Source organism: Branchiostoma belcheri, unplaced genomic scaffold (assembly GCF_001625305.1).
Source record: "Branchiostoma belcheri isolate BF01 breed outbred unplaced genomic scaffold, Haploidv18h27 scaffold121, whole genome shotgun sequence".
NCBI classification, from domain to species: Eukaryota; Metazoa; Chordata; class Leptocardii; order Amphioxiformes; family Branchiostomatidae; genus Branchiostoma; species Branchiostoma belcheri.
In genome coordinates this window covers 834,848-847,307 of record NW_017802614.1, presented here as the reverse complement: position 1 = coordinate 847,307, position 12,460 = coordinate 834,848, and the positions used below count along the sequence as shown (strand labels likewise).

Here is a 12,460-nt window from a genome sequence, read left to right as displayed (position 1 = left end):
CTCCAGATGGGACGAACACAGGTCTGGTAAGGGAGAGATAAGTACACTCCTAATAAACTACTGAAAGTACACTTAATAAACTACTAAAGGTACTCTTAATAAACTCCTAAATTACACATAATAAACTACCAAAAGTGACTACATGCAGCTAATATGGAAATAACATCTGATAATAACTTGTGACAAATTACATGTACAGGGCTTTTAGAAATCAGAGAAAGCGATCTTTGAATAATCGAAGAAAATTGTTTTCTTAAGTTCAGTTAGGACTATGACACAGGAGGATATATCTACCAAAATCTAGTCTTTGCGGTTAATTTCTAAAAGGTCTCAGGTATATAGTGCACTCTATTAGCATATACAATAAACTGGCATGGGCCAATATGAATTTTCTAGAGACCTAATGACCAACAGCATGTATACTGTAAGTGTTCCCACCAATCTTTACTACTTATGTAGACACAAGACAGGAGCAGATACATGTAAAACTGGCCAGACAGCACAATGTATGACTTACCACCTGTGTCCAGAGTGTTCTCTTATTGGCTGTGAGTTTGTTGAACAGTTCCACCTGTTTCTCACTCAGAACGGTGTTCACTCCTGCAAGCCAACTCCTCTGTACCTGGAAAATAGACAGCCACATGTAACAACCAATTTTCCTCTTCACAATTATGAGCTATCTACTTTCTTCTACCAAGTATTTTGTTCGACATTTGCTCGAAAATTGTAACAGTCAAACGTTTATTGTAAAGGAAAACAAGTCAATGTGTAACAACATTGCTGGTACATCTTCCTCATCAAATTTGCCTCTTAACTTTCAAGGCTCAAAAGAGACTCTTAACTGAATAAATATCTGATGTGGCTAAAACAAATATTGGCTTCTTTCTTATTAATCTTTAAACTGAACCCTGATGGTATTCACTGTTACCTGGAAGTCCATGTGTTGGTACTTGGCAGGCAGAGGCTTGATGTCTACATAAGCAATCTCTTCAGCTTTGCCTAGATCTACAAATCGCACTAGGGCCTGGGTGATAGACAACAAACAACAAAGTTTGAAATTTTACAGCGCGTTTTCCTGAATGGATGTCAAATAGAGGGCATGAAATAGTGATGAACATTAGTGAGAAAAAACAGATACATTGTGTGCCACTAGAAAGGTAACATTTGCAAAGAAATTGGATAATGATGACCAGCCCCTCCAACTCTGTCCTACTACATAATGTAACCCAACACCACAGGGTGTCTGCTACAGCACCAGTTACCATGGTGACAGACATCTGGTCAGCCTTCTCAAAAAAATTTGGAGTAGGTGGCTGATAAGAAAAAGTAGCAGGCGAGCCACGAAGTGGCTCGAAGCGAGCCGCGCAGCGGAAATCATAAAAATTAGACCCCTAAACATCGTTTTTGGTACATTCTGAGCAGCTTTTATGGCAATCTTATGGCTCCAAAATTTACTGTTCGTGCACAAATAATTCCGGAAAAAGGCTGTATTGTTTGCCACTCCGATCGTATTACGCGCGGTCCTTGCGCCCGGCTACAAAATGCAGAAAAATAAAGAAAGCATATTTAAATGTCAATTTGATTGAAAACGTAATCATTGGGATCTGAAAAAAATGTCACAGGTTCACTTTTTGGAAGTTTTGTTTCTGTTTTGACGGTCCATAAATGCCCTATGGAAATTCACCCCGCGTCCCGGTACACTGACTTCCGGGTTCCTTGAACAAGAATATTACGAGAAAAAGACCAAAAATCGGCGTAGAGAAATATATATCTTACCGAAAATTCTTTTAATTATGCATTTCTTTAATAGGATGTTGCTTAGTAGTCGTAGAAAAAACGTAGAAAGCAGCGTAAATGTGTCTCTCTTCTGCACCGATGAAGAAAAATGTTCCCGCGCTGCTGGCCACATCGATTATCCAATCAGAACGCAGGTGAGTGGAGTTGCGAAAATGTAACGGAGACTACAGTGTTTTTCTGAAAATTTACACGAAAGTAGCCGGCGCAAAAATTTGAGTAGGCGGCGATTTTCGCCGGTAGCCGGCTTGTTTTGAGAAGGCTGCTGGTCCAGCTCATTTACTTAGTTTGTTTGGAGAAGTAGAAGAGGAAGAAGAAGAAGAGGAAGAAGAAACATAGCCAAAAATATGTTTTTCTTCTGCAAACTTAAAAAAGGTAAACATAATGAAGAAGTGCAGTAAGATAACTTACTGTTTTGCTGAATTTCTTCTCAATCCTCCCCCTGTACCACATGTTCTCCTGGGCAGACACGGCACACACCGGCAGCCCCAGGCTGCAGCTGGCTTCTTCCATCACTGCCTCCATGAGGGGGGCTTCAGCTCTGAAATATCACAGTAGTCAAACCAGCATAGCTCACTTTTTACTATATCAGGTATACACAATTCTCTAAAATATCACAGGAGCCAATCCAGCATACCAGTACATGTAGTGTACTTTTTACAAAAATACACAATTCTCTGAAATATCACAAAAGTGCTTGTTACTATGTAGTTTTATGCAAGCTGAAGTCTTACAAATGTACGTGTAAGTGTTGTGTGCTTTTGTTATCATATACATTGTACAGGTAACACGTTATATGTACACTTTTGTTTTTTTTTAAGTCCAAGACGAGTAGGTTGGATTTTCAAGTCTAATCTAATGGATTTCTAATAAAACATCAAACAGAATTCAAGACAGCATAGTTTACTACATGCATATGCAATTCTACATGAAACAATCACAACTGCTTAGTAAAGTCTACTCCTGAATGGGGAATCTACAACATTGCACACAGAATGTACATGTTCCTGTGCCTCTGCTCACCTAATTTCATCCATCATGAGTTTATAGTTCTTGTCTTCTGCAGGGCTGTTCTGTATCCAGAACGAACCATCTGACTCCATAGGATGGGCCACACATGCCTTCATATTTACACCTGAAACAATTCAATATGTAATAAAATACATGTCAATATTTACTATTTTCAGTCCATCCACTCTGCATACAAGCCCTGACTTTCATCCTGATTTCTTATTTCTGACCCTCTTTTTTTTTACTTTCAAGCAGACAATTCTTTATTTCAAAGCAGGAACAATGTCCTTTTAACTTGTAAAATTCCCATTCGTGCCATTGAAACAAAACAGCCCTTTTTCCACACTACCTGAATGGATCAAACTAAATGAAATATGCCAGAATCTAGATCAATTCACCCATAATGATACATGTTTTAGTGGGAAACTTGGTGACGAAAGGTGTGCAGAAAGGTTTTGTAAGTTTACCTGTCACAAAGCCTTCCTTCAGAGACTCATTTGGTACTACTGCTGGTTTGTCTGTATCTTCCACCACCAGGTCAGCAGTGGGTTCGGAACATCCCGATGTCCCCATACATGAGGACCTGTCAAGTGGACTGTCCTTGTGCTGACTAGGATGACTGGAAGTTCCTATCCCTGCACCATCTTCAGTCACTTGCATCTCAGGCAAAACTATAGCTAACCTTCCTGAGTTCTCTTTCTGTTCATCTATGGCACTGGGGATGTCACTGGCACAGTTGGCTCCTGATGATTTGCACAAGCCGGGGTTTGTTTCCTCTCCTGAGTTTCCACCACTGCATGTAGCTGTGGAACAGTCCTGAAGTTTGGCAGCACTCCCTTCTGATGACGTTTCTGCTGTCTTGTCTGCAGTATCTGCAATATGCTGCACAGCTGCATATGTATGATCTACTGAGGTTGTTTCTGTCATCACACCAGTAGGCTGAAGTTTTGTGTCTGTGACATCAGTGCTGCCACAGTCCACGGAAAGACTGCACTCATTAGCTTCAGCTCTGGGTAAGAGTTTTCCTACGTTGTCTTTAGCATGACCAAGTGATTCACTCACTGAAACCCAGGACTTGTCTGAATTTCCTTCGGCCAGTACTGGGTTGACTGGAAGAGGGGAGTCATATCCATCCGAGGCTGGGGAAAACTCGTCAGATAGGACCTCTCCTTCAATTACAACATCCTCTGTTGATGACACCAAAGCAGCAGCTTGTTCTGGGATGTTCTGATGTCCATGCTGCAAACTTCCATTTGGTAAGGATGGCTGAGGTTGTGGGTCTATTTCTTGCGTTGAAGAAGCTGCGATAACTTCTGGAATAACTTCTGTGGCTGGACTTCCATACGACATGGACATGGCTGCTGCTGAAGTACAGTCAGGTATCGCCGACATGTTCGCTGCATCTGACAACATAGCTGACGGGGACAGCCCTTCTGTGTGTTGATTGTCCGCTAATGCAATTCCAGGCTGGTTACCTGTTTCCAAAATGGAGTTACCAAATGCAGAAAACTCTTCAGGCTGAACTTCTGTGGTCTCCTCTCTTAGAGAGTTACCTCCAATAGCTTGGCTGCTCCCAGGTCTTTCCTTGATACAGCCGACATCCACTGCAGACAATGATGTTGTCGGTACAGCATCTGATGATGGAGGAACTGTGCTTTCTGTTGGACACGTTTCCTCTTTTGTCAAGATACAACCAGAATGACTTGTCTGATCAGCTTCCTCCTGTTTACTCTCAACGGAAGATACAGAAGCTGGCAGATCAGTTTCCTGTTTTACATCACCAGTACCATCTGAGTACAGTTTATCCGTTGTCACCGAACAGGACTCCTTGTCAACTGGCATTGCTAACTCCATGGCACTGTCAGCACTGCTCAGTATAACTTCAACATTAGCTGCAGAAGCGAGTGCCATGGGCCTGTCCTTGGTGCTGAACTTGTCAGGGGGACTGTTTCCATTGGAAACACTTGACCAGGCATCAGAAGTCTTTTGAGGGCCATGGTAGGAGGTCAGTTTTGACATGATAGATTCATCTATTGGAATAAAACCCTCCCTGCTTTTATTATAACCAAAATCCTGGAACCCAGACATGGGTGCAGCGAGTGTAGTCTGTGGAATCACAGTGCCATTGTGTTCATCCATTCCTGGGTATGGCTGAAGTTGTTCATCACACGATGATACAATCCCTTCTAAATATGAATAGATGTTGCCTTGCCAGGATTGAGTCGGGTCTCCGGGTGTTGGCATGCCCCCTACTGGAGTGAAGTGGTGCTGCGGACGGTTCATGGCTGAGTGCCTGTGTGGAGGGGCAGGTATTCCCGGGGGTGGGTACATGGAGCGTGGGGGCTGGGGACCAGGGATCGGGCGGAACTCTTGTTGCATATGTGCATCCCCTTGACGGCCATGCCATGTTCTCTCCCAAGGATGGAGTGGATTCATGCGTTGACTCCTTTCGGTTGTGGACATGTCACTAAAGCTATCCAATCCGCTGCCATCCCTTGAGGTGTGATGGTACTGCCTGGAAGCATCTGGAATGGCAGGTCTTGCGTCCGCACCCTTCCCTTGACTGCTTGATCCCGTATCTGGTACAGACTCTAACGCTGTGCCCTTCCCACTCTCTGATGTGGGTTGAGGAGGGAAATAAGGCTCTCCCCTCGCCAAGATCCTTGGCACAGTCCCTGTGAACACACCTGTGCCTGATGCTGGCTTGTTGGGAACCCAGGACTCAACTGTGTCTGCTCCCTGTGATACATGTATCTCCTCTTCCAGTGGGGGTACAGGTACTGACGGTACCATTTCATCATTCCCCTCAGGACATGTCCTGACCTCTTTGTCACTGACTGTTCCTGCCTCGAAAGTGTCCTGCACACAGGTCTGCTCTGTGAGGCTGTTGTACCCCTCTGATGTGAAGTCTGAAGTAGTCTCCATTGCTGCTTGTGGTGGCATAGTTGTAGGGACGGATATATCTTCCTCATCAGCACATCCAGTCAATACATCACTATCAACATCCAAGGTAGTCTTGAAAGAGAAAATATTTAATATCAATTATAGTACATGTATTTGGTAGGGTCTCAACTGAAGGTTTTTATTGATCTCTCAAACACACACACACACACACTCACACACACACACACACAAACACACACAAACACCCTAACATAAACCTGAATTCAACGTATTTACTCCTGTAATATGCTACACAGCTGCATATGTATGTCTAAAATGATCTTACACAAACACACACACCCTAACATAACCCTGAATCTGACAAATTTTAAAACAGTTTTAAATTATGTCTACAAACGTTCCCCTTGCACACATATTTTGTGATGTCTTTCCAGTCTATGAATATTTTCTTAAACACGAGTCAGATCAAATTCTGTTGGTATAAAACATGGATATTATAGTATCAGAAGACTTTGTTATACAAAATGTAATATATTTCATATGTACCATCTGTGGGCTGTCACTCCTGCAGGGTTCTGGTGAAGGGTCCTTGGCTGCTGCGTTGGTGCGGATGACAGTCAGTGCTCCTCCGTCTTCTGCATTCTCCTTCAGTCTGATGTCCCGACATGACACTGTCTACAAGTGTAAGACCCAGGAAGTGTATCATGTGTGGCGGCATGATGTACACATGATGTATAGGTAAGGCTACAAATTGGTTTGTAGAGCTATGTACCAAACAAAAACCTGTACCTAAGCAATTTTGGTCAATCATCTATAATCTATCATGTCCTAACTGTTAACTGTTAGGTATTAGGTACACAGCCCTAGGTGGCATATACAGGTGTATGTACAATGTGCATGTAAATGAAAGGTTAAAAGCTGGTATGTGCTGACATCTACATCTATACAAAAAAATAGTGTGTACTACATGTATCTGTTGGAATTTCAAAATTGCCTTACCTCTGACTTTGCTTCCTTGTCTTTCACTGTTGGGGAAAAAGGAGAAAATGAAATCCAAGTTTGTCCAGCAAAATATTTACAACTATGCACAAATACATGTGCCTTTTCACTTGAATCTATGGATCTTAATATGCTTCAGGCTAAAGTTGATAGACGTGTGTTATTAACAGCTAGCTTCCATGTCAGACCCACATTTAAAGTACCTGTAAGATAAGACATGACAAGTATATTTGCCTACCTGCTGTGATGACTCTCTCAGCTATGTTCACACTCCCATCAACATCCTGTAGGTCCACCTTCCACAAGGGAACCGGAGTGTCTGACTTCATCTGCAAGAGGATGTCATTGCCCCAGCTAAATATTATCTAACACAATCAAGTAAACTATAAAATAAAAACTCTATCTACATTTTGCATCTATAAGGTGTCTGTATATACTGGTGGTACAATAAAACTATGTCCTGAAATGTTTTTGTACTTTTCTGTCAGACTGTAAGAGAGCAAAATTAATCACTAAAAATTACTACTGCACAATTTGAAATCAAACATCAGGTAACATTGAGTGTTGATGCAAATGGTGGATACCTCTCTTTCAAAAGTACATGTGACCTTCTTGTGTGCTGCCAGGTCTGAGAACAGCCATCTGGCCTCTCTGGGAATCTCTTCTGTCTCGTCCTTGAAGAATGTGCATGCTACAGCCTGGCACGGTAAAAGTAAGCTCACTGATAACACAGTAATTTTTCCACATATGGGCTACATTGATTCTGTTTATAACAAAGTTTAAGACAAATGAAAAAAACTGTCATCAGGAGTCTTATTGTCCAACTGGTGTCTTGCCTCTTTATCTTCTGAAAGACCCCTGAACTATCAGAATTTTCTTGCTTTCATTCACATACAGTACAATAGGCACAGGCAGAGCTCTAACCTGAAATGGTAGTGTTGGCAGGTTTGCTGGCAGCTCTGCCAGGTTGGTTAAAGGGACAGTCTCCACAGTACCATAGTCAAGTAGGCGTACAGCCGCTTTGTCCTAGGATAAGGTAGACATATGATATTGTTCGTATATGGAAAACTGAGGCACTCACAATGCTATTTTAGAAGCTGATTAGCTATGACACATTTCATACAAGAGCAAATATAAAACTTCAGTAACAATGATTTCAGAAATAATCTAACAGCAAGTTCTCCAATAGAGTGTAAGATAAAGTCAGTATCATTAGCACATTTATAAATCTACAACAGAGAAAAAGTTTTGCCACACAACAAATATATATTCTGCACCAGACAACAAACTATTGACAGGGATCAAATGCATTTTTCGGTGCACCCAACCTGAAAAAATTAGGTGCACAATAAATTATTTGGGTGCACCATATAAAATAAGTAGAATGTCAGCAAAAATAAATTATGTTTAATTTCTAAGGAAAAGTAGTACAAGAATGATTTTATTATTTTTCTGACATTAAGATGTTAAGGGTATGCTGTATACTGCTACACATCTTGACATACTTAAACCTACAAAAAAGTTTGGGTGCACTGGTCCACCTTCAGAAAAAAATTGAGTGCACAGCTCCAAATTTGGGTGCACTAAGGTGCACATGCACCAAGTATTTTAAACCCTGATTGAACAAGACTGGGTTCATCTAAGAGAAGTCCTACTACGTTTAGTAAGACCGTCCCACCTTCCTGAGTTCTTCCACGAGTCCCCGGTACCAGCCCATGTCCCCCGGATGTCTGACAGCACACAGTGAACCCTCACCACCTGTCCACTCTCCTAGAGCCCCCAGCACACCGGCTCTCCTGCAATCACAGTCAAACAAACTGTACTTCATCACACACTCACAAGATATTCAGGCCATTTGTGTGAGATTGAGGAAAATTTAGATCAGATGAGATGTTTTATATGAGATGTTTTATAACTTTAAACATATAACTACCAACACAGATGAACTTTCATGATAGTATGATCCCTCACCTAATATGAAGAGACATCGCTGACAGTGTCTCTCTGGTGGGTACATCGAGGTCCTGTCTAACGTAGAAAACACCCTTGGCAGACATCCTGCTCTCCACCCAGACTGACAGCTCTCCTCCTCTCGTCACTTGGAGAGTGCTTCGCACTTCCGTCTCTGCTTGGATGCACAGATAAAAAATATTTCTATGCAAATTAGAAGTTACAAATTATTTCGAGATAAAAAGATGCTAAGAATCTCCTTAGATAATTTAAGTCAAATTTAACTTCAACACCATATTTTAAAAGCCAGTAAGCAAGTTTTCTCTTTTCTTTTTGGTAGAAAACTCCAATTTTATGTATTCACAGTATCATACAGAGTAGAACTGACCTATGTTGTCTGATGGCGCAGGTGTGACTGTGAGCTGCCATTCACTGATGGCAATCAGAACAGAGCTGACATCACAAACAAGCTGGATACGCACGTCTGGGAACTTTGTCTCAAACTCTTTGAGTGAGGGCAATTCCAGCTGAAACCAAGACAATGAAATACATTTTACACAGAGAGACATTATGTCAGGTTAACATTAATTCATTGTTTCCAAGTGCCATGTTCCGTTACAACACAATGACAACATTTCAACCAGTATCATTCATTGAATATTCCTCTGTACTTCCAAAGGTGTTGACTGAGTTTTAAGTTACCCATGACATTACACTACATGCACCTCTTCAGTCACTTTCCTCTGAGTTTTTAAATTCAGAGGAAAGTGACTTAAAAGAACTGTAGTTTCACCTTCCCCTGGAACTCTGCTACTTTCTGTGTCTTGTCCTGAAGGCTGTCGTCAGGGTTTCCAAGAATTCCATCAGCTTCTTCACACAGCTGTAAATAAGATGAAAACAACATTTGTCATCATCAGAGTCCATGGGTTGTAGATTGTAGTCCATAGTATAGAGTGTAGCCTATAGTATAGGTTACAGCTCCGGATATACATGTAGGTTGCTGCCCTGGAGAGATAAACTTTGGTACCAAGTTTTTCTCTTATATTACCCTTATCTGTCACTAGTTTTTGTTGTAAAGCATACTGAAGAGTTTTACTCAGCAGAGAAACTTCTACATTTTTGTGTAGATACCACTGTAATGCCTTCTTAGTCTCTGTCATAAATGATAGGTTTACAAGCAAACAACTGAGGACATTGATTCCAGGGACTGTTGTGGATGTGTTGTGGATATTTGTCAATAGTCATTTCTGTCATTGTGTAGAGTGCTAGAAAAATTGTACAATGGACGTGACTGTGTCTGAAGACAGCCGATACTACTCACAGCCTGATGTTGCGTCATCACGTCCCTGCACATCTCCTCACACTCTGATAGCTGCTCGTTCTTCTCTGCTGACACCTGCTGCACCTGGGACAGCAGCTGTTCTGCCTGGGACTTGATCTTCTGCTGCAACTTGGTGGCCACCTCCTTGATGTGGGACTCGTGTATCTGGGTACTTAAAATAGTCAAATGCAGGTGCCCCTTTCAATGGACATGTACATATGTATGATTCATGATAGTAGACATCTCAGATAGGCTTTGCAATGATGACTTGAATACAATATATACACAACTTATTTTATGTTGTGGTATAAAGTCAAGTACGAACACTGATAGTATCTTAATTTTTTTTGCAGGATAGTCAACATATTCAACAGTTTAGAGCCCAGGTGTTTAGGATCACACTTATGGTAATTTCATAGTTGTTTTTTTAGCTACTCAGGTCAGTCAGGTGTTGTAACAACTGTGTTGTTGCATCACAGTACATAATGCTGAGGAACAATACGGAATATTTATGGAGACCTAACAAAATAACAAAAATTTGAAATGGTTTAAAATCAGCTTAATTCTAATGCCTTTTATAAATACAAAAACAAAACCTTACAATAACTCAGAATTAACTTAACCTTAGATTAGTCTAGATGATACAGTATAAAATCCAACCACAAGTTGCAAGCTAAGTTCTTTTACTCACTACTTAAGAAGGTCCCTCCTTGAGTTGCAAACTTCTTCAAGTCTTCTCCTCAGCTCACTTGACTTACTGGAAGATCCAGAAACACAGCTGAACAAGCCATTTTTCCCATAGAAAACTTCAATGATTAAAAAAAAATTAGCCTTGATACCAGACTGTTGTCAGGCCAGAACACATCCCAGCCCCTATAGTGTCTATGGTAAAATTTCCTTGGGGACATGTTGGCACATAGCCCTGGAGCCAAGGAGCTATCTCTTATAAACCTCATTGTGAGTGCATAATAAGCCTGTATGCTTTTTAAATTTGCAATTGTGTAGACTTAAAAGTCTACACAATTGCAAATTGTAATGTTTTTCTTCAATTTCTGGACTGTTTCTGCAAACTGCAGGTTTTAGATGGTATGCTCTATGAAACAGTTTGCTCACAGGTAGACTGATTTTTTTGCAGCTTGGTGCCAGACTGTTGTCGGGGCTAGTGCTAGTATTCAGTAGTTATACTTATAACATGTTGCAGAAAACAGAAGCATCTTGAGCCCTGATACTTGAGCTATAGAAAGATTATAATAATTATAATTTGGACGTTTAAAAGCAGTAGAAAGGTCTCACAAGTACCTCTTGAAGCTGTCTAGGCTGGAACTGAAGTCACGAATTTCCTGAGTAGAATTGAAAACATTGGGTTGTGACTGACAATGACCACTTCTAGGAACCAGCAATTAATATTTTTTTTTATTTACTGTTATTTCTGTTTGAATATAAAATTTCAACCAAGATCCCCATGCAGACCCTCTTCTATACCCAGCTCACACATGTAACGTTACCTACCTGTCCAGGTGCATTATCAACCTTGTGTGAAGAGAATCTTCCCCTGTGGATGGCATGGTGACAGCTCTCACATAGCAGTATAATGTCAGAGTCATCTGCAAAACAATGACAACCCATTAGCCAATCATGCAACAATTCTATCAACAATGTGTATATGTGAAAGGAAAGATTTTGCTTTCTTTTCTTTTGCTTTTTCTTCTGATGCAAAACAGCTGTTTTCATGTCTATGAAAAAGGCCATGCATTCATTCAGAGGGCTCAAGGTTTGACAGGAGTTCTTTACAGTCCCTGGGGAGGAAGGCTGTTCACAAAAACAACAGGACAGAAATCCATAATTCACAGTTTTCTAGTCATTCTCTCCGCAAACAGAGATGGAAACATAACTGGCCTCTTTAGGTGCTTGTTCCCACATGCCTGATACCTCGGCAAACGGGGACGGCTGTGGACTTCTATCCTTCTTATCACAGATAGCAACAACAATCAACCATTTCACACCTAGGAACGAAAAGGAGAAACCTGGCATTCGACTGGCTTCAACAAATCCCAGCCGGATTACAATACATGGCCAGATGTCAAGTCTGCAAAATTATCAAGATGGCAGCAAGGAGTTTCACCGACATCTGCCACGAGACCGTGGGCATCGCGAGCAGCCAAACTCCTCACAAATCTAACGCTTAGCTCGAGAAAACCATGCCTGACCTTTCCCACAGTCCTTACACTGGAGAGCGTGCTGTTGCTCTTGACAAATGTCGCATTTCTTCACCACCTCCATCATTTTTAGGCGCCAGGGAACGCAGGTCTCCCCACTTCTCTCGTCTTCCTCAAACTTTCCTCCTTCCCGCCTTCACAACTTGGCCCACATGCCTGACAGATAAAGTTAGCCCATCATTCGCAAACACGAGATTCGCTCAACTCTCTTGGAGGAAAATTACGAAATGTACCACAAGTATTCTTTCTTTCTATATGTGGTGAA

General features: G+C 41.4%; 1 protein-coding gene across 1 annotated transcript in view; it reads right to left on the bottom strand.

Moving 5' to 3' along the window:
* LOC109463006 overlaps window positions 1-12,363 on the bottom strand; it is a gene marked incomplete at its 3' end in the record, with an annotated part of 19,057 nt that extends 6,694 nt beyond the window's left edge. Inside the window, exons 1-15 of the mRNA XM_019759653.1 lie at window positions 12,187-12,363; window positions 11,489-11,583; window positions 11,279-11,319; window positions 10,671-10,736; window positions 9,980-10,151; window positions 9,452-9,538; window positions 9,047-9,185; window positions 8,680-8,833; window positions 8,387-8,504; window positions 7,633-7,734; window positions 7,293-7,406; window positions 6,947-7,037; window positions 6,709-6,734; window positions 6,256-6,384; window positions 4,128-5,820 (exon numbers count right to left, since the gene is read on the bottom strand). Coding sequence (XP_019615212.1) covers window positions 4,128-5,820; window positions 6,256-6,384; window positions 6,709-6,734; window positions 6,947-7,037; window positions 7,293-7,406; window positions 7,633-7,734; window positions 8,387-8,504; window positions 8,680-8,833; window positions 9,047-9,185; window positions 9,452-9,538; window positions 9,980-10,151; window positions 10,671-10,736; window positions 11,279-11,319; window positions 11,489-11,583; window positions 12,187-12,262 — 3,103 coding nt within the window. The remainder of the gene's footprint in view (window positions 1-4,127; window positions 5,821-6,255; window positions 6,385-6,708; window positions 6,735-6,946; window positions 7,038-7,292; window positions 7,407-7,632; window positions 7,735-8,386; window positions 8,505-8,679; window positions 8,834-9,046; window positions 9,186-9,451; window positions 9,539-9,979; window positions 10,152-10,670; window positions 10,737-11,278; window positions 11,320-11,488; window positions 11,584-12,186) is intronic.
* Window positions 12,364-12,460: the final 97 nt, after the last annotated feature.